Genomic DNA, 22,794 nt, shown 5'->3' on the forward strand with positions numbered 1-22,794 from the left:
ACAGGTTTTTATACTGGTTCGGCCAACAATGCCTACATCCAGTGTCCTTCCAACCCAGGAAGCAAATACACTATAATGGTTGCGGTTTTTACAACAAGAAATCTATAGAAGACCTCCATGTCAAAAATATAAATCTCCTCTCTAATCCAAAACCAAAATATAGGCAATAAACCAGCAAGACTTGCAGCAAGAATCCCCTCTTCTGCAATCTGCCAACACATTGAATAATCCCAAAGTGCACTATCCCCTGCAATCAACAAGTCAAAAACCAGCAGTCTTCACGGATGCCAAGCCGCACAATCAATTCCAGCAGTCTTTACAGGATGCCAAGCATTCACGATCAATCACAGAACACCTTCTTGTGCAGATATTGATCAGACAATGAAAGCGCAATATAATCTCCTCTTTGAATCTTTTTCAAGAAAGATCGACACTGTCTTCTTGGAGCTAAGAGAAATCTGAAACAAAAATGAAATTGTCAGTTCATCAAAAGTCTTCTAAACAAACTTGTGTTCAGCCTATTTATAGATTTTTGTTAGTCAGATGATTTCTCAATCTAATACGCTACTAATTCAGTCGACTGGATTATGACAGTTATAACAGAACGATCAACGTAGCAGCTTTCAGTCAACCACAAAAAAACCACATTTAATACGGTTGACTAAGTCACTAATGCTCAACTAACTTTCAAAAATATAGCCGTTAGAGTGTAAGAGCATAACAAAATTTCAAATCAGACAACAAATACAATCGAATGTGTAGCACACATAGTCGACTATCAACATGTAAAACATTTTGAAATTTTTTTCTTCTCAAAATAACATAGCACTGATTCTGAAAATCTGTACAAAGATTTTAGCATAATCGAATCCATTAGTAATGTAGTTGACTGTACTATCACTTTGTCACATAAGAATAAGTTCATAAAAGTGTTCATGATTTTCAGCTTTAAAACATGTGCAGTAAAACATATGAAATTATGCATAGCACATAACACATTAAAGCATGTAAACACGTTCCAAATATATATCAATCAATAAACATAGGAACATGTAACACAATACATAAACATGTTCAACATATATTACAATTAATCAGCATAAGAACATGTAATGCAGCAACAACATGTGCTTGTTATTAAGGAATGTGTTGTCATCATCAAAAACTAGATTGATATAGAAATTGTGTTGTCAACAACCTCAACAGTTCACACTGGTATTGCGTGGTTAACATTACAATTACATCCATTAATGTGAACTTCAACTATAACATCATTCTAATGGTGGTCAACCTCGAAGACAACAACATCTCCTTCCTTTAAGCCATATTGGATGCAAAATTCTTTCCATCCTTTTCCAAACATTGTTGAATTCCTAGTCTGTGAAACTAAAACTTTGCACATGATGTCATCCTTATAACCAAGAAGCATAACCTCTGTGAACCCTTTGTTCCTAACATTGTTTTTTGGGATGCCATTGGACCTGTAATTATAACATAAAAAAAACAATGTCGACAACATGGTTAGGGTTTGCGAAATAAGAAAACGTCAATGTTGGAGAAGATGGTTAGAGTTCGCCCAGTTCTACTTACCAAAAAATACCACCACAACGAGAAGGCACAAGACAAAGATGGGAAAGGGCTTCAATGGTGCACAAGTCGGACGTCCAAGACAGCGAGATAGACCAAAGAACGAGAGAGATGACAGAACGACATAGATGAGAGAACGCCAGAGATGAGAAAATGCGAGAAAGATGAGAGAACGCGAGAGAGATGAGAGAGAAAAGTGCGAATGAATGATGAATAGGGAAACCGTGAAACAAAAATTCGTATTTTCCCTTCCCATAATACCCTCGCCTAATGAAAAGCCATTTCATTCTCTTTTTTTTAAAGATCAACCAATGGACAACCATCACGTGACGTTGTCAAAATTGTGTCAAGAAAACGTTGTTAAAGTAGCGTTTTTTATTTATTATTTACTTCCATGTAAGCATCTATCATCTTTTTATTGACCCGCTGTTGTGATAATCCTTTATAGGACATTTTGTTTGATTTGCTGAAATAAAAGGTGATATTTATTAAGGCTTATGCGTCCATAATGAGCTTCGTGCACTGGCCCAAGACCGGCAAACGCCCTTCGATGCTCAGGTGGTTCTGGTGGTAGGCCACCAAACGGACGACAAGAGCGCCCTAGGGGAGGCCATGATGGGGTTTCAGTTCAAATACGTTGGAGGCAACACCAAAACCCGTGGGCCTATCACCCTCCACGTGAAATGCGACCCCTATTATAAGTCCCATTCTTGTTGTCGCTGAAAGGGTCATTCATTCGATAGCCAGTGAGATCCTCGCTGCTACGCAGGATGAGTTTTGTTGCCTCTCCATAATGGTTGCCAAGGTTAGGGCCAAGCACGACGAGGAAGTGTGCGAGAAATCGCTGAAGGTGGTCGCGGAGGTGCCCGCCGTTGCCGTAGTGAGCGTCGAGTTGCATCGGATGCAGGCGGACGTATAACAACTTGTGGTGGTGAAGAAGGGGCTTGCGGCGTAGTGGGTAGTGACCATAAAATCCAATCATAGGCGGTTGGCGTTGTTTCCTCATTTTGGCCTTCCAGTTATCTCGCTGGTTCGGTTATCCGACCTTATAACTCAAACTAGCTTAATTTTATTGGTTATACTTTTCTAACAATTCAAATTCAAATTGTATTTCTTCATTGTAGATGATAGTATCCTGCGTACAAACCACTCATCCAAGTGAATTAAATCAAATGGAGAAATACTATTTTTATGACTAATAGGATAAGATGCACGATGGTGTTTTGAAAATTGACAAATATCACAATTAAAAGACTCAACAGATTCTTTGGTAAACAAGTGGGGAAATAAGGACTTGATAAGACTGAATGAAGGATGTCCAAGCCTTTGATGATGTAACCATATTTGGGATTTTGCCCACGTCTCAGATGTTGCTTGTTGACTCATGATTTTCGTGTTACTTTGGTCATCAAACTCTAAAAAATACAACCCACCTTGCTCCTTAGCAGTTAAAATTGTCTTCCCCGTGGCAAGGTCCTGAAAAACACAATAAGTTGGAAAAAATCTTACTGAGCAATTTAAATCCTTTGTGAGTTTTTGCACAGAGATAAGATTGTTAGCTAATTAAGGAACATGTAAAATATCATTGAATACAATAGATGGGTCCAAAATTATATTCTTAGAGTCGCATATAGGTATACCCTGACCATTCGCAACTGTAATAAGTTGTTCTTTATTTCTTACCATATGAGTCGAAGGACACACTAAAAGGTGTCATATGATCAGTTGCACCCGAAACAAGGATCCAAATACCTTGAGACACATGATCAACAATATTGAGGCAAATCTTACCTTTTATGGACAAAGTACATGATCCAGAGGGCTTACTCATTGATTCATCCACTGTTTTGAAATGAATAATTTTTACTTAAGACAACCCATAGAACGCAACCAGGAATCTCCAAGACGACGACGACATATGAGTCACACCGAGAAAAACGGAGCAGAACTTAAAAGCTCAGATCTACTCAAGAAAAGGTCAAACGAGTCGTCACAAACCCTATGAACAGACTCAAAAGGCTCTGGTAAGTCCAAGTATCGTTTCCCAAGAGACTCGAAAGGCCTTATCGTTCGCGTGAATTAAAAGAGTAAGACTTGAAAACAAAAATTAATTAATTGGGTTTTGAGAACAAAATATAAACATGCAAAAGAGAATGATTCAATTAACAAGAAGAAAACAAAGGATGAATGGAGTTGTTGGGGGTTTAAAATTTCATCTTATCTGCTCTCTCTTATTTACTCCTCTTGTTTAATGTGCTTGATTATCTAATTGTCATGCAACTTTCTTGGCCAACCCTTAACCTGATCCCTCGACGAAAAGAGCTTATTACTAATTACTGGCTTGCTATCCCTAGCCTCCCCTAGTAATTAATAATGCATTATAGAACAGAAGTGACAAACAATTGGTCGTCCTACCCCTATCCCTAAGTGGTATTGCTTAACCAAGGAATTACTCACCAGTTCATGACAGTATTGTATGTCCCCGTATCAATAAAGACAAACAACAGTTATCGAATGAGTTAAATGATAAAAGCATTAAGCACAGATGAGAACCCAACAATTAATAATCAACGCATACGAAAATCATGTAAATAAACAAGAGTTTCAATAAAAGAGAGTATCAAAAGATTACATTGTTTCCCCCAACAACAATAGGGTTTAGTTCACCATAGTCATGGTGAATCTAGATGAAAAATGGATGCAGAATGGAAAAGCAAACCCTAGATAAGATGAAAAGAAGCCTAAGCATCCAAGAGATCCTCTCCAGAGAGTAAAATTAGGTCTGGCCGCCCTCTTCTGTCCAAAGAATGTGTTCAAATTCGTAACAGGGCTATTTATAGCTGAGGAGCGCAACAGAAAACAGGCCCAAGCCCAGTAGACAACCGCCCGGCGGCGCACTTATGGCACCCGGTGGTTTACCCTAAATCGCTCCACCGTCCAGCGGTAGGGGTTTACCGCCCGGCGGTTTGCCTTGAATCGTGCCACCGCCCGGCGGCAGGGCTTTACCACCCGGCGGTTTGTCTCTAGTCGCAAATTCGCCCAGCGTCCACGCCTAGTGCCAACTCCTCGCTCTGGATCGCCCAACGGTGTAATTTGCCACTGGGCGGTGCGTTGACTCTTCATTTCTTCATTTTTCGTCCCTTTTCTTGAGTCTAAGACCTTCATCTTCAGCTCCATTTTTCACTTTCTCAAAAATGCTACAAAACAATGCAAAACAAGCATAATATCGCTAAAAATAGCTTTTGACTCTCTACAGACTCATTTATTGAGTTTTGCTTTATTCTAAGCTGATTCTAAGCCTTAAGGGATGTAATTTGGTCTAAATTGACATATGAAAATAACTGTTTTTCAACCTTTAACAGTGGGTCAGACTAAAAAAAAGAGCAGAACTTAAAACTCAGATCTACTCAAATATAGGTCAAACGGGTCGTCGCCGACCCTAGGAACAGACTTAGGAGTCTCCGACGAGCCTTTCTGTGGCGGCGGCGACGAGTGGGTCTCGTCGGAGGTGAGCACGTGGGCTACACGCGCCGAAGACGGTGGAGGCACGTGGCGGCTCCTCTAACGGAGCGACTTCTGGCGTTGTGGTTATTGGAGTTGGGCATACCTTTCTACCCTATCAACGACCCCAAACGGCGACGGCGACAACGACGGTGCAACAACGTTTATGGTCACCGGAGTTGGACACACCTTTCTGCCCTATCAACGACCCCAACCGGCAATGGCGGCAGCGACATTGGACGGATACCGGCGGCAGCACGACTATGCAGCGGAAGAAGGATTTTAATCCTAACTTCCATACCCTTTCCTTAGCCTTTCAGAATAGGAACTCGTGGACTGTGATAATACTAATTGTAGTGTATGGAGGTAGCGGGAGTAAGAGGTGGATCGGGTGGAGGGAGAAACGGATCGGGTGGAGGGAGAAAATGATCGGTAGGGGTCAGCTGGGGTGGAGGAAAGATGGATCGGCAGGAGGGCAGGTCGGTTGGAAGGAGAAAGCGATCATTTGAATTGCGTAGGGAGTTAGCGGGGGTAAGAGGAAGATCGGGTGGAGGGAGAAACGGATCGGGAGGAGGGAGAAAGTGATCGGTAGGGATCAGGGGGGGTGGATGGCAGACGGCTTGAGAGAAGAAAGTGGTCAGTGGAAGTGGGGAAGACATGTGATACGTGGGGTAATGAGGTGTATACTGGATCGGGTGGAGAGAGAAATGGATCGGGTGGAGAGAGAGACGGATCGGGAAGGAAGTGAAAAGGGGAAAAGGAATGCACTAGGATAGGCACGTGGCAAAAGGCGAGGATTCAGGGAGTTAATGCGTATATCGTAACGGATAGGATGATGGGAGCGGAGATCTCGGAAGTGAGGCGCGGCGGTTACGCGAACCAGCGAGATACTCAGGGTCACGAATCGGTGGTTACAGGTAATGGGCCGCCCAAAGGTAAAGTTGAGGCCTATAAATACAGGCGTTTGAAGAGAGGTAAGGGACTTTTGGATCTTTCTACTTTTAACTCTGAATTTAGTGGTGATTTGGCTGACTTGGGCGTTGGAGTGCTAACTTGCAGGTCACCACCCGTTCAGGTGTTCAGGGAGAGGAGGTCGGTCGGCTTGAGTCTTATCTCGGGTCCATATCCGAAACATTTTGGCGCCCACCGTGGGGCCCGAAGATTTAACAAAAACCCAAGCACGATCACAATGGCAGAGGATGCATCGTTGCAGCTTTTGCAAGAATTGCAGAGGCAAATGCAAGAGATGCGGGCAGAAATGGCAGCGATGAGGGCTGAACGAGCTAACCGAGGAAACGAAGAGGGTGGACCGTCCATTCAGTCGGTGAATGTTGAAACGGTCCATTCAGAGAGTGATGAAGGGGACAACCCTTTGGTGCAGGGGGTGGAGGTCAGGGGGGACCCGAATCCGGTGAATGTCGCACGGGGGGGTAGAGGAGTAGGTAGAGGAAGAGGGCGAGCGGAGAGAGGAAGAGGCCGGGGAAGGGGACGAGGGAGACGTTGGGAAACAGAAAATTTCGAGGAAGTGGAGGAAAGGCAGAATGAGAGAGGGGATCGGCCCAACGAGCCCGTAGATCGGATGCATGAGGCGAGGGAGAGAGCTCACGAATAGGGGGATCCAATTCCTGATCAAGCTGAAGGACTCCACCCGTTCACACCACGGGTAATGAGAGCGGTCATACCGGAAAACAAAATGTTACCCCCTCTAGACAAGTATGGAGGCTCATCCGATCCCATCAAACATCTTCGGTCATTCGTGGATGCTATGGCGGTGTACTCTACTGATGACCTAGTGTGGTGCAGGGTTTTCTCCCTGTCCCTGAAGGAAGAAGCTCTAGACTGGTTTCATTCGTTGCCACCAGCTACCATTGATAGTTTTGCTACCTTGCGACAAATATTTAGCCAACAATATGCCTCGAGTAAAACACAGGGAGTAACATTTACAGCTCTAGTGCGGATGAGACAAGGGCGGGACGAGTCACTGAGGGCGTTTATGGATCGGTTCAACCGAACGGCTAGACAAGTTAGAAATGCTGATCAAAGATTGATTGTGGGAGCACTGACGGCAGCATTACGACCTGGACCATTTTTTGATTATCTACATGCGGAGGAGCCACAGAGTATGGAGGAGTTGCAAGACAGGATGGCAAGCTTTATCAGAATAGAGGAGGGGCGAGCGCATCAACGGGGGAGGGAAGAAAGTGATATGCAACATAGAGGAAGCAGGGAGAGGGTGATAAAACAGGCGGTCGGGAGAGTGGATAGGGGAAATGAGCGCAAGTGGGGAAATTCTCAGAGGATGCAACGGTATGTACATCATACACCTCTGAATCTCCCTCGAGCACGCGTGCTGGAGGAGGCTTTGAGAGCGAATTTGATGACTACGATCCATGCTCCAACTCCCCTTGGTGCGGATGAAAGCAAGTATTGTCGATACCACCAGAACAGGGGACACACTACTGAGGATTGTGTGGCTTTGAAGGACAAATTGGAGACACTGGTGCAAGCAGGGCAGTTGAAGAGGTTTGTGTAGAGAACGAACAGGTATCCTTCGGGGGAAAATAGGCGGGGAGGACCGGGCAGGTCCTCAGGGGTGCAACACCGTTCAGATAACAACCGAAGTCGGAGTCGGAGCCCCAACCGAACGGTGAGAGGAGTTATCAACACTATTTCGGGGGGATTTGCAGGAGGGGGCCCAACCTCTTCGGCTAGGAAGAGACATTTGAGAAACCTGCAAAGTGTACGCAGAACGGGAAACAACAGGAGATCCATGCCCCCAATTACTTTTTCCGATATGGATTTCCATGCACCGGACCTCGATCAAGATGACCCAATGGTCATAACCACTATGATTGCACGATACCAGGTTGGGAAAGTTCTGGTGGATCAGGGGAGTTCGGCGAATATACTATACTGGAAGACGTTCAAACGCATGGAGATCTCTGAAGATGTAATCATGCCGTTCGATGAGCAGATAGTGGGATTTGCGGGAGAAAGGGTGGATACAAGGGGGTATGTGGATCTGAGGACCAGCTTGGGTGTAGATGATAGAGCCAAAGAACTCAAGATCCGTTTTCTGTTAGTAGATGCCGAGACTTCCTACAATGTCCTCTTGGGAAGGCCATGTTTAAACGCCTTTGGCGCTATCGTCTCAACACCCCATTTAACACTGAAGTATCCTGGTGATAAGGGGGANATATGTACCGTTCGGGCAGATCAGCGAATGGCTCGGGAGTGTTACGCAACAAGGCTAAAGGTAAGACCAAGAGTCAGTGAAGCAACCCGAAACGGATCCGAGGTGGCCATGATGGAGCTTGACCCTCGTTCTCCAGTGGAGGATCGAGTCGAGCCACTAGGGGAGGTCTTGGCGTTTAAGATTGGGGAGAGGGAGGGGCAGTCGACCATGATGGGAGGTAATTTGAGCGCTGAACAGGTGAGGGTTGTTGGGAACGTATTGTTGAGGAATAAGGATCTGTTCGCATGGACGGCAGCTGATATGTCGGGCATCCATCCGGACGTCATATCTCACAAACTGTCATTATTTAAGGACGCCCGACCGGTGTCCCAGAAGAAGAGGAGATTGGGGGAGGAGAAGAGAAGAGCGGTGGATGATGAGGTGAGTAAATTGCTAGAAGCAGGATTCATTCGAGAAGCTAAATACACCACATGGTTATCTAATGTGGTTATGGTGAAAAAGTCGAACGGGAAATGGAGAATGTGTACTGACTTTACGGACTTAAATAAAGCCTGCCCAATATTGATTTATTTTAAGGGGCATTTGGAAGAGAATCTCTTAAGGGATTTTGAGATTGTAAAAGTAAAATTTTACCTTTCTATAAGCACTTTTGAGATTGTATAAGCTATTTTTTTTTTATCTTATTTTAGCAGGCTTCACAATGAAAATGTGAATAAATTTTTATTAAGCTCTCATGTGCTTTCTTGTGTTGCTTATCCTAAAAGGCCTTTAATATTAACTTGGGTGTTGCTCCCTCCACCTTCTCAAGTGGGTCCTGCATCTCTCCACTATTTTAATTTATTTCAAAAATATTCTACACCTCCCATTATTTTATTTTATTCCAAAAATACCCTACACCTCCTATTATCCTTAATAATCTTTCTCTTTCTCTCTTTACATTAATGGAGCATTTAATGATTCAGATTTGAATTTGTGATACATTACAAAATATAAAATTCAGAGGAAACTTCAATATTAGTACTTCTACCATCTCTATTTTATAAAATTAAAAGTTAGATGCAAATACAAAATAATAAACATAATAAAATTAATAGTAAAAAATGATATATTATTATTATTATATACTAACTTTATAATGACGAAAAAACTAAATAAATTCTAAATCTTTAACAAATATTTTTTTTAGGTTAAATACCTTTTTTGGTCCCAGTTTTGGTTACGAATATTCAAATTGGTCCCCATTTTATNTTTCTGTTCAATATAGTCCTAAAGAACGTAATTATGTTCAATTTAGTCCTTTTTATGTTCAATGTAGTCCTAAAGAACGTAATTTGTGTTCAATTTAGTCCTTGTTTGTGGTTCACGGAGTTTGTAAAAAGGACTAAATTGAACACAAATTNCGTTCTTTAGGANTANATTGAACAGNAAAANGACTAAATTGAACATAATTACGTTTTTTAGGACTATATTGAACAGAAAAATAAAATGGGGACCATTTCGAATATTCGTAACCAAAACTGGGACCAAAAAAGGTATTTTACCTTTTTTTTATATTTTAAGTATTTAATAATATTTTTATATTATTTATCTAATAAATTAAATATTTTATTCAAGTTATTTGAGTCAAACATGTTGGTGAGTTAAAATATAATATAATATTAAAAATTATAAATATTATATGTAAAAAAAACACACATATATATAAACATTTTTCTAGAAATTTAGAACAAAATTTTAACATTTATTAAGTAATTTGAAAAGAAAAAAAATATTCAATAGCGAAAATAAGATTGAATCAAATTTGTTTAATAAAATATATCACAAGTTCAAATTTGAGTCATGTAAATGCTCCATTAATGAATAATGTAAATGCTCCATTAATGTAGAGAGAGAAAGAGAAAGATTGTTAACAATAGTGAGAATGTATAGGGTATTTTTGGAATAAAATAAAATAGTAGAAATGTGTAGAATATTTTTGAAATAAATTAAAATAGTGAGGAAATACAGGATACGCTTGATTGGGGAGGTGGAGGGACCAACACCCTATTAACTTTGGAAACTCAAATCCACAATTCATTTTTATAAAAGTTGGAGGAAACATTTTCTAAAGCTTTCTAAAACTTCTCTTTGGTGCTAGATTTTTCTGTAGCCTATACATTTTGGGAACAACTTAGTTTGGAGGATATTCATTTTATTATTTTCTTGAGAAAGCTTTTAAAAGCAAAACATTTAATAAGTGAATACTTTCCTCTAATTAATCTTTTCTATGTGAGTGTAAATTACAGCTTTCATGTCGCTTAAAATTGCATTCTATTTCTACTTTTTTTCTAACAGATGTTCCATATGATTAGCAAAATATACCAAGTAATTCGTAAACTAGTCATATTTATTATAGGTTTTTTTATTTTTGCTTCATTTATGGTTGTTGTGAATATGAGAATGGTGTGTATTGTCGTGGAACCGAGTATTGTTGTCCTAGTGATTTCCCCATCTGTGTTACTAAACACGGACTCTCTATATCTATGTTCTAGCCCTCTTTCATTTTGTAGCATTGTGAATGCAATCAAGAGTTTTCAATTTTCTGAATATACTCGTAAATTTGTGTTATGTAGCACCACGAAGATTGATGGGAGTTACTACAAAGAAGAAGTTTGGAAGTCACAAGTTACCATAGATTAAATTAGAACAAACAGAAAACACATTTCAACCCCTTCGAATGAGGAATGTTTTCGCTGTAATGCTTTGAATTTACTTCTTTCCCTCTTTTTATGTTTGGATTTGCTCAAGAAAAATAATATGTTCACACCATCATTCATTAGATATGTCTATTATATAATTACTTAATAAAATATTATATTTGGTTCTCTTTGTTGTCAAATTTGTTTCAATTAAATTTGTTCATTATATTAATTATAAATTGATTGGATGACAATTCTAATAATCGATTTTTAAAATAAAAAACATATATTATGACGTACATAAAATCACATATTATAACGTACAACAAAATCTATATCATAATATCTTTTGTGCATATTATGACCGATTTCAGAAATTACGTTCAAGTTATTATGATGTAAATTTCTCTTACGTTATAAAATGCACAAACTTAGTATAACGTCCAAAACTATGTTCGAGTAACAATGTTATAATAGGTTGTACGTTATAAAATGCCATTTTCAATTAGTGTCATTTATATTTCTCTCAAATTTCGAAATATAGTATATATATCTTTCAAGTTTCCAAATCTTTTAAACATTCCTACCAAATTTCGATAAACACCGTATAATTTATTTACACATAAAAATTTATAAATGATTTATTATTAATATTAAAACATTATATAATAATATTAAGGGTTAAATATGTTTTTAGTCCCTATACTATCACGCGATTTTGGTTTTAGTCCCTCTTTCAAAGTATGGTACATTTTAGTCCTCCAACTTAAAGAAATTGTGGTTTTAGTCCTCCAAAACTAACACCGTTAAAATTCATCTGATGTGGCTAACGGTTGACTATTGACTGACACAATTTTATAAAACATGGGACCCACATGTGACCTTATCCTCTGAACATCCCCTTACATACTCACTTTTCCAATTCTCTCTCTACTTTATTCTTACAAATCCAACAACCCCATTCACTTTTTCTTCAAATACCCAAATAAAACCTATTTTAATACCATCACAGACCCATTTCTCTCATCTTCTTCCTTTCTTAAATTTCTTTCTTCTTCTCTATTTACTATTTATTAACCACTCCTAACACTCATTTTCTTTTATTTTATTTTTCTTTCTCAAAACCGAGACTTAAGTATACCCCTCTCTTGATCTCTTTAGCATTTTTTCTGCACTTCTTTCTTCTACTCTTCTCTACCCAATTTCTTATTAATTCTTAAAGATCCACTCCAGAACCAAACAAAAGATCTTAGTCTTCTTTCCTTCTCCATAAAAGATTTGTGCACCACCACTAAAGGGATCTTAGTCTTCTTTCCTTCTCTCTCGGCCAACCTTCCCCGTTCAAACAAACCTTTTCTTTCCAACACAAACCTCGTGTGAAATCCTTTCCTCATTCTTCCTATGTATCGAACATTCTTTCTCCTAGATGCAAGGCCCTACTCCTTTCCCAACACTCCACGGTAGGTTCTCCATAACTATCTCCATCCCAACACTTCCAGCAAGAAAGCAAAGGGTGGAATTACATGAGTAAATGTTTAGTCACGTGCCAGTTGCACTCAACACTCAATCATATGCTACGCGGGAAATCAGAATTATTGCCACAGGTTTTCTTCCTTCACTACAGTCCATATATATGCCATCATTCATTTTCTGCTACAAGGTTTCCGACGATTTTTTAAAATATAATGGTTTAATAGAGCGATTTTGGATATAATAACGTAAGTGGAGTGTATAAAGCAGTGTTGGGAAACTGTAGTAGAGTTCCCAAAAGAGTGGGAAATGGGTTTGGGGGGTGAGTGAGTGAGTGTAGTGTTGTGTTGTGTTGGACATTCTCTGGCACTGAAAAAAGACAAAGACGACATTCATGAAAGCAAGAAAAAAAGTCCCGATTTGACGGGCCAACCCACACGCACAAACGCATACTTCATCATCCCACCCTTCTCCACACGCACTCATTTCATTCCCCTTAATCAAATCTACACTCAACATTTTAACATCTTTTAATTACTAATATAAAACACATTATATATATATATATATATATATATATATATATATATATATATATATATATATATATAAATTACTATCACTTTACTATCATATTGCGTGATTGAGAAATATCACACACGAGTGTTATAGAACTCAAAAGAAAGTATTAATTAGGAATATATGTTACTGGAATTTTTTATGATCATTAACTAGAGGAATAATTTATTGCATACGGTGGTATTGTGCATTTCCTTTAAAATATATTTTAGTTTTACTTTGGATGGTGAGTTGCATTGCCTTTTACTTTAATTTATAGGTGGAAATTCTTAAGTCAACTACATCTCATGATTTGGTCTTGGTTTTTGCAGGCAACACCTCATTTCCCACATCGTCCACTTTACTAAAGTCTCATCCAATCCTCTTCTATATCATCCTTTCCCATTTTCTCTTCTCCACCATGACTACCAGCATGAAGGTTAATCACTTCACACGTGCATTCTGGGAGCACGAACCCTTCCTCACCCTTGGCTGCAAGGGATTACGCCCTCTTGCTCCCAAGCTTCCCACCACCACCCCTTCTCTTACTTTCGATCTCGGACCTTCCTCAGACCAGAAACTGCCGAGAAGACAAGTTTCCTCTCTCCACAATAACAAGGATCCACCTTCACCCAAGCCTAGATTCGTATTATTATCTAATTATCACTGTTCAGTTAGGAAAGTATGGAAAAATCGAAGGGAAGAATGTGTTCTATTGGTTTCAGAATCACAAAGCACGCGAGAGACAAAAGCAGAAACGTAACAGTCTTGCCTTTTCCTCATAGTCCTCCAACTCGCCGATCCCAAAGGTCTCTCCAAGCGTGGTGGTTTTGGTGGATATCGAGGGGTGGGCGGATATGGCTACAGCAGCAGCTTCGTCGTTCCGACGCAGCGACGCTGGATGTCTCAACGACTGGGGCAGGAGGGGAGCGGGTGAGGAGTTGATGCATCTGCAACTGAAAATTGAGTGGAAGAAGGAAGGAAGAGACGAGGGAGAGTAAGCGAGAAAAGATGAAACGCTGAGTCCAGAAAAAAAAAAATTGTGAGTGTACCGTTAGCCACGTCAGATGAATTTTAACGTTATTACTTTTGGAGGACTAAAACCATAGTTTCTTTAAGTTGGAGGACTAAAATGTACCATACTTTGGAAGAGGGACTAAAACCAAAATCGCGTGATAGTATAGGGACTAAAAACATATTTAACCCTAATATTAATGATGTTATAACTTATAATATAATAATATTAATGATATAATTTTCCATAATTATTTATTGTATAATAATTTATCAATTTTTACTATTTTTATTTATTATAACCAAATTTATCATCAAAAATAAATTGTATCCTTTAAATAATTAATTTAATTTAAGATATTCTTTCATATTTAATCATTAATAATAATTGATCTATTTTTAAATTAATAATAATTTTTTGTATGATATTATGGCACGATACTGTTTCCAACAATTAATAAAAAGTTTACATAATAATAAAAAATTAGAGTTTATACTTTTACAAAAGTTTCATGTAATTTGTGCTTAATGTTTTTAACTTATTTTAATTTCAAATACAAACACCAATGAATACATACCAGATTTCAAAATAAGAAATTCATCCTATTTCTACCTTCCAATAAAATATGCTAAACATTTACAAATAAATATATTTAAACAATGACTATTTATTGAAGAAAATTTACAAATAAATATAATTAAACAATGACGATTTATTGAAGAAAATAGTTAAGAAAGAGAAGAATAAAACAAAATCTGATACAAAAATGAGATGAAGATGAACTAAGATGAAGGAAGCACGTGCCGCTAGGTTTAAGTTAAGAAAACTGAGAGTAAAAATGGGTGATAGATAATAATAAAGAGAAAATTTAGAAGTACAATAATAAACTTTCTAAACTTTGGAAGTACATGAAATTGTAAGGGTTAATAATTATTTCAAATTTAAATAACTTTTAAAATTTAGTGGTAATTAAAAAACTTTTATCCAAATAAAAGTTAAAATTCATTAAATTTAATTATCTTGTACAAACAAAAGATTTAAAGCATACAAGTTAAGCTTTTTAAAACGGAAGAAAAGGTAAATTGGAAGAATTCCATACTATTGTTTGCAGCAAAGATGTGGCTCTCAAGAAGTGTTAGGGTTTCTCTTCTTCCTTCCATTGCCAAGTTTCCTCCTTTTCTTCCAATGCACAATTCCCTCTTTTGCTCTCACTCTCACTCTCAAACTTCCTTACACGACGAACCTGTCTCACAATTCAATCTCTTGCTTCGTAAGCGTCTTGTTCCTCCCATCTTCGAATTTGGAAAGATTTTAGGATTTCTTGCGAAGATGAAGCGGTACCCTACTGCTATTTCTCTTATTAAGCAAATGGAGCTCAAAGGAATTCACAGTAACCTTGTTATTCTCAACCTCCTCATCAATTGTTTCTGTCACTTAGACAAATTGGTTTTCGCTTTTTCTGTATTTGCCAAGATTCTCAAACGGGGTTATAATCCAAATGCCATAACCTTAACTACACTCATCAGAGGTCTCTATGATAAGGGTGAGGTCAAGGAAGCCCTCAACCTTCACGATAAAGTAATAGCGCTAGGATTTCGGCTCGACCAATTTACTTACGGCACTCTCATCAATGGACTGAGCAAGATAGGAGAAACTGAAGCCGCAATCAAATTGCTCAGAACGGTTCAAGGTCCATCAACAGTAATGTATAACATTATCATTGACTCTTTATTAAAAAAGAAACAACCAAATGAAGCTTATGATTTGTATTCTGAGATGGTTATTAACAGAATTTCTCCTGATGTTGTTACTTATAATACTCTAATTTATGGATTTTGCTTAGTGGGACAAGTAGAAGTAGCATTTGGTTTTATAAATGAAATGCTATCAAATAGCATCTGGCCAAATGTTTATACCTATAATATATTGATTGATGCATTGTGTAAGGAAAGAAAGTTAGGAGAAGCTAAGAATGTGTTAGGTGTGATGGTAAAAGCTCATGTGAAACCTAATGTTGTTAGCTTTAATGCTCTAATGGATGGGTACTAAGTAGTTAATAAAGTGAAGAATGCAAAACAAATATTCAGTGCAATGACCCACATGGGAGTGAGTCCTGATGTTAAGACCTACAATATCATGATAAATGGACTCATAGGGAATGAAAGGCTAGATGAGGCCATAGATCTCTTTCTGGAAATGCACACCAAAAATATGGTTCCAAATACTGTGACTTACAATATTCTTATTGATGGTTTATGCAAATCTGGAAGAATCTCCCATGCTTGGGATCTTTTTTGTGAGATGCGTGGCAGAAATCAACAAGCGGACGTAATCACTTATAGTTCCTTGATTGACGGTTTATGCAAAAATCATCATCTAGACAAGGCAATTGACTTATTGACGAAAATGAGAGAGAATGAAGTTCAGCCCGATATGTACACTGTAAATATACTTATTGATGGGATGTCTAGAGGGGGGAGACTTAAGAATGCACAAGAGATTTTTCAAGATCTATTGAATAAAGGTCACAATCCCGACCTCTATACTTATACTGTTATGATCAATGGTCTTTGTAGAGAGGGTTTGCTTGATGAGGCATTGACCTTGTGGTTCAAAATGGAAGAAAGTGGTTGTTTATCTGATGTTATTACTTTTGAAATAATCATCTCTGCTCTCTTCAAAAAGGACGAGACTGAAAAGGCCGAGAAATTTTTGCACGAAATGATCTCTAGAAAGTTGTTGAAATGAAGAAAGGTGACACCTTATTTGAATAACAAGTTACATTTATGTGTTTGTCATAGAATGTGCGTGAATGGTTTGTAAATTTTGTATTAGATGAGTTGATTTAGGTTGTAACATCTGTTGCTGATGTTTTCCTGGTCAAGGGTTGACACATTTTATTTTCTTCTCTGCATTTTGATTGCTATCAAAGTTGTGTTTCCTTTGAAATTACATTTTATTTGTAGAATTTGTTTAACTGATCAGTACAAAGGTTGAAATCAATGATTTTATTGTCTTTCAAGATCAAACCTGTGACCTCCCTCCCTATGTCTAAAATCTTGATGATTTTTTTATTTCCAACTGTTTGATATTCCCCATTCATGTTTGTCAGAGACCAAATATGTTTTTGCTTTAGGGCCTTCATAGTTGCACTTCAGGGAACCATTCCCAAAGAATAAGCACATTTATGAAGCTTAGGGATCTTAACCTTGGCAATAATCATCTTCATGATATGGCTATGCCTAAATAACTTTTAAGTCTTTTTGAATTCTTCCAATTGCAGAATCTCACATGTTTATTTCTTACTCTCACTGGATTAATTGCTGGTTCAATACCACCAGAACTTGGTAATTAGCACAGTTGGATACCTTAGGTCTATTGAAGAATGTGGTCAGATTTCATCCTAATACAAACCAATTTGCAGATATATAAATGGGAAATTTGACACAATTCATAGAATTACATTTATCAAATAATTTACTCACAAATTCAATCCCTTCTTCATTAGGCCAATAAGAGAAGTAGACTATTTTGTACTTTCAAAACAGCAAAATTTCTGGTCGTATACCATAGAATTTGGAAATCTGAAAAAGATATTTGCTAGATGAGTGTGCCTCGTTTTCTTTTTTGTTCATAGAATTTGAATTATTTCTCCATGTTGTTCCCACAAGAGTTATTTGGAAAATTTTCTGGTTTGTTTTTATTTCCCATATATACTTTGATTTCTTACTCCTTAAAACTTTTGCAGTATGAACATTATGCAGCATATTATCTCACTTCATAACATGGAGCTGAAGTCTAAAAGAACTAGAGATATACCACTTCTTGTGTGTATGAAGGATCGTGGCACAACTTCAGCTGATAAAGTTCTTACTTAGTTATATATGTAGAATTTACATAATTACAATAATAAAGTTCTTAGATTAATTAATAGCCATATATAGAACTCAAATATTGTATTTGATGTTGAGTTAAGGTTGTTGAAGACTAATTTATAGTTTCGACCTCCTTGACAATGGTGGTGGCCCCGAGTGCATGGCTGTCAGAGTTGGAAACCAAAGTAATCAAAAAGTCAAATAGATCAGTGACAATAACTGTTGAGTTTAATTCCTCTTTGTGTAAAGTCCTTAACGAATAGATCACAAGCCTTGGAGAAAATAATTTGAGTATCCTCTGATATCATTTTAACATCCTCCCTTGATTTCTTCATGATCTTCTTTATCCTTGCCAAGGGCAGAGAATGGAGCCCTTTCCTTCCAGATATCCCTCCATACAATAACCCTGAATATGCGCCAACTTGTTTCATCTCTGTTCTACTTCACTACTGTGTGTTTTTGAGCTAACTTCAGTTTTAATGGTCTCTGAGATACTCTTAGTTGTAGCATCAGTGTCAAGTTTCAGTGTTATATACAACATTTTCATTGAATCTTTCACAGTTTCATTCCAATGACATTGTCTACCAAGACTACTTTGGTTGGCTAAATGTATCTACAATAAATAATTATGAATCCTCAACTCCAACATTATTATTCAACTTATATATTTGTTGCTTGTGCCTTGAAACATTAGGGATCGAGAAGTGTAAAATGATTATATAATGATTTGACTTATTTCTTGGTAAAGCATTATCAATAATGACAAGGATTCTTCTTTACAAGTATTTAGCAATTTGAAAGGATTGCTTAATCAAAGAAATATTTTAGGCACAAATATAGTTTTTGGAGTCACGATCTGCAAACCCCAAATGCTCATTTTCTTCTGCACAAACATTTCTCCCCTGCTAGAGCTCGACAACAGTATCGGCAGCAGTGAAGTTTGACAGCAACACTGACAGTAGTACACGGTGGAGTTTGACGAGCAGCTCCCGACAACAGGACACGTGGGTCTCTTAGGCTCTCAAACATCTCGTGGGCTTTGTTAACCCTTTGATACTTTACTTTAGCTTCTTTGGATGCTTAAGTTTGTATGTCTTTCAACTTGTCGATAGTCTCTTCACATGATTTTAGAGTTGTGACTGCCATCAAAGTTTTTGCATCATTGTCTTCTATCAGTGTTCCAACACCAAAATCATCTTGCAACACTTAGTCAGTGAGAAAAAAGAAAACCAAATTGATTAGATGGGAAGTATATTAAAACCGAGATTACCCTTTTGTGCTCTGGCCTTTATGAAGCGTGAGATTATACCCACCTCATTCCTATTTCCCTCTTAAGCCTAGTATAGTCTAGTTTAGAATATCTTTGTTTTAGTTGGTGCAGTTCTTTTAACAATTTTTGATTTACAATTTCCAGCAAATAGTTTTGTTTTTCCTTTAAAATGATTTAGTATAGGTACCATATTTTGATTCTTCTTAGGAAGTAGGTAGGTTAGTTTACATACAACTTTATATTGATGAAATGAATTTGTTTAGTCTAGTTTAATTGTAGTTTTTGTTTCTGTAATTGAATTCTGCTAAGTCCAGTGAATTTTCTTTTAGTTATAGTCTAGTAGCTTAGTTAAATTCTGCAGTTTTAATTTTTAATAACTAGAAAGATGTATTTGTAGATCAGTTCAGTGAATTTGTGTTTCTTTAAATAAAAATTAGAACTAGTTAGAAGTAGGAAGTGGATTTTTAGATTGTTCTGTTTTACTGCAGTACTTTTAGGCTAGTGTAGGGGCATTTTCAGATTTTGGTTTTATAATTCTAGGGAGTAGATAATTTTGAGAATGGTTTCTAGTGGTAAATTTAGGTTTGTTAGCATAGTTATGATAATGTTTTGGTAGTTTTATCATTAGGATATAGGTTTAGGACAATTTTAAAATTTTCTGCATATTTGAATATCATAACTGAGTCCCATTTGTTTCCTTGTTCTACCAACAAACAAATCTCCAGATTTAATGAATTCTGGAATTCTTCCAGTGATTGTGATAGGTTCCTAAACTGGGAATCTAATCAAGAACTCAGGAAGTAAAAAGCATGACTTCTCAGTCTAGCTCAAGAGAATCATCCAGAACACCATCTTAAAAAGCGAGATACAGTAACTTACTGATTTTTAAATAAAACTATATAATTATGAAAAGCTGAATGAGTTATTAATAGCACTTACTGGAATATTTGTAATATCTCCTAATGTTGTCCNGTCCATTGACTCTNAATTTTTCATNTACCTTNATCCTTNCCNGAGANTCCAAATNATTCTCNAACACAGTTTCCTTCAGCCATGCAGTAGAAAGTGGTTTTCCCATGCATAAAAAATGTCANTCTGCCTCAATTGTCTCTCCAATTNTGANCAAACCTTTAAATATTTTTAATGTTCATAATATAGGTTAGTTCTAAACTCTATGTATAATGTTGCAGACATGTTTGATAGTTTTTTTTCAAACCCTTCTTTTAACTGTTATGTCTGAATTGTCAATGCAATAGTCTTTTATTATTTATTTGCAGTGTTACTGTTTGTTCTCTATCTCTCTTAATCATGTAAATTATTTTATCATATATTTCATTCTTTTCTGTATAAATTTTATAAAAGGTTATGTAAATATGATTCCTTATTTTAACTGCCACTATATAGTTGACATTTTTGGCCTGATTCTACTATATCAAAAGTAAATGTAATTGTAAGTAACATTATAAAAGATCACATGAAACCTAGATTTTTCAATATGTTTACTTAGTTGAAAATCATCTATAGCTTAAAATCCAAAACATTCTAAAATTAAATTTACAGCTATAAACAAAAAACCGTGTAAATGACATATATATCTATCTAGCGAGAGTTAACATAAAAGTTATTTTGACTGTATTATAACTGAAATTAATCTATTATTTTCTAAGCAACTACTCTGGCATTGCATGCTGGTATAATTTGACAAGGTGTAATGCTACAAAGAAGCTGCTAACAAGCAAAGTCAGCTAAGTATCTGTGACACGTTTTAGAATAATAATATATATTAGATTTTGATGTATCCAAGTATCTGACACACTTATTGGATATTGCTGTTTCCACCGTAATTGTATAGGCAAAAGCTACGATGTATCATGTCAACCATTTACTGTATCTTTTCTTTTTAGCTCAAGTAAAACCTAACCAATGTAAAACAAATCCTAAATAAAATGTTTCACATTGTTAAGAGTCTCGTGTTCAATGGCAAGTTACTTCTTATTCCATATTTTGCCTCTGTTTTTACTCATTTTTCCAGATTTACACATTTCCCATCTTGCTAGCTTAGTTCTCAATTTTATATTAATTTTCAAGTCACGTTGATTATATGAAAGGATTGCCTTGAGAATTATTTGAAGAGTTGTTAGTCTTCAGAAAGTTGTTCAATAGTTTTTGGCTTCTAGAGGGATAAGTGCACAAGTTTGAATGAATAAGCTACTCGTGTTTTAAGTGTTCAACTATGCTCGTTGGGCTGATTTTATGGTCTCAACACTGAAAGTTTGTGATTACTACAGGTATCTCAGATGTTTGCAAGAAGTGAAGCAAGAGTACTTCCTTGTCATGAATAAGCTTGAAACACGGTTCAGGGTGTTAACTAGAGGAAAAACTTAAAATATTAAATATCCTTCTATTTACATTCTGGATTTGTAATTTATATTTCTTTTACGAATTATTGATGCAGCTTGAGCAACAGATTGTGACAGTTGGTGGGTCAATCCCTACGAAACTGAGTTTCAGTGGGTGACTAGGTGGGTTTGTAAAGATACTTGTGTTATGTTTCTCATCTTTGTCAAAGATTATCTTTTATCTTATGTCCACGAAGAATGTATGGTTTTTGTGACGATATAAGATTCCATCCAATGTACCTTTTTCTTCACCAAAAAGCACTTTATAATTTATAATCTATTGCATGCTTTAATGAGGGATCATATTTCATATGATCTTTGCCTCTTGTATTTCTCTTTCGAATAAGGGTTGGATATATTTTTTATTTTACAGATATGATATTTTTTGTTTTAGAATTTGATCCCAAACATAGGCCTTTAATTGCCATATGTTTCTTTGCCCGGGTGTTTTTATTATGCAATTCCAGTTGGGTTTAGGTTTGTTGTTGTAGAAGTGACTATTTGTTGTTTCTATTATTATATTTTTCTCATGTTAAAATTGAAAGTTCGTGGATTGACTCATTGAGCTTTAAAGATATTTGATTTTGTGAACTTTTTTAATGAAGAAAGTTTTTGGTTTTGTAGACTTTTTTTGGTCTCAATTCACATGAGCTAGAACCAAATCATATGAAAGTCTATGTAAAATTTGTGTACTTTGGACACTTGGTCCTCCCTCACATCAGAATTCATAGACCATTCATGTATAATTTGTTAGATTGGTTAGTGGAGCAGTAAAAGAACAAGCAAAATCATAGTATGTATGTAAACCAACATTGTTCATTGAGATTGAGGAATTCAAGTGATAATGTGTTATGCAGCTTTTTAGATGTTATTTTCTTAGAGGAATATGAGACAAAATCTCAACCCAATTTTCTCTTACCAATTACACAGAACAAAGAAGTAAAATAATAACAAATCAATCAATTTAACATAACTTCAGAAAGATGTCATTTTGCGGAGGGTAAGATGTCATTTTCAAGATGACATACATAAGTATCAAGGCCTGTATTTTTGAATCTGAGTGCAGTTTGTTTAGGTCGGGACCGAATTATATTATAGCCTAGCGGATACATTTATTTTCAAATGCTGATGTATCCCAAGGCAATTAAATCATAAAAGAACGAATTCAATATCTCCATAAAGAAGGAATCCTAATTTTATTATATCCCTAACGAATCTTATCTCCATAAAAGAACGAATTCAATA

General features: G+C 36.8%; 3 protein-coding genes and 1 pseudogene across 3 annotated transcripts in view; all 4 read left to right on the forward strand.

The window, feature by feature from the left end:
* The first annotated feature begins 6,754 nt into the window (after positions 1 to 6,754).
* On the forward strand, positions 6,755 to 7,621 carry LOC106778949. The gene has a single exon (XM_014666960.1). The coding sequence runs from the start codon at positions 6,755 to 6,757 to the stop codon at positions 7,619 to 7,621; it is 867 nt and encodes a 288-aa protein (XP_014522446.1).
* Positions 7,622 to 13,389: 5,768 nt separating this feature from the next.
* On the forward strand, positions 13,390 to 14,088 carry LOC106778961 (annotated as a pseudogene).
* A 930-nt stretch (positions 14,089 to 15,018) lies between these two features.
* LOC106778960 (pentatricopeptide repeat-containing protein At1g12300, mitochondrial-like) overlaps positions 15,019 to 22,794 on the forward strand; it is a 20,547-nt gene continuing 12,771 nt past the window's right edge. Inside the window, exon 1 of the mRNA XM_014666971.2 lies at positions 15,019 to 15,221. Coding sequence (XP_014522457.2) covers positions 15,122 to 15,221 — 100 coding nt within the window. The 5' untranslated portion in view covers positions 15,019 to 15,121. The remainder of the gene's footprint in view (positions 15,222 to 22,794) is intronic.
* Positions 15,583 to 17,283, forward strand: LOC106778959 (pentatricopeptide repeat-containing protein At5g41170, mitochondrial-like). Its single transcript, XM_022776374.1, has one exon. It carries the CDS (start codon positions 16,097 to 16,099, stop codon positions 16,751 to 16,753), a length of 657 nt encoding a protein of 218 aa, XP_022632095.1. The 5' UTR covers positions 15,583 to 16,096; the 3' UTR covers positions 16,754 to 17,283.

Source organism: Vigna radiata, unplaced genomic scaffold (genome assembly GCF_000741045.1).
Source record: "Vigna radiata var. radiata cultivar VC1973A unplaced genomic scaffold, Vradiata_ver6 scaffold_298, whole genome shotgun sequence".
Classification (NCBI taxonomy): domain Eukaryota; kingdom Viridiplantae; phylum Streptophyta; class Magnoliopsida; order Fabales; family Fabaceae; genus Vigna; species Vigna radiata.

Bases quoted from the DNA above. Each gene is read 5' to 3' on its own strand.
- LOC106778949 (XM_014666960.1), top strand. From the start codon at position 6,755: ATGAGAGCGGTCATACCGGAAAACAAAATGTTACCCCCTCTAGACAAG.
- LOC106778959 (XM_022776374.1), top strand. From the start codon at position 16,097: ATGACCCACATGGGAGTGAGTCCTGATGTTAAGACCTACAATATCATG.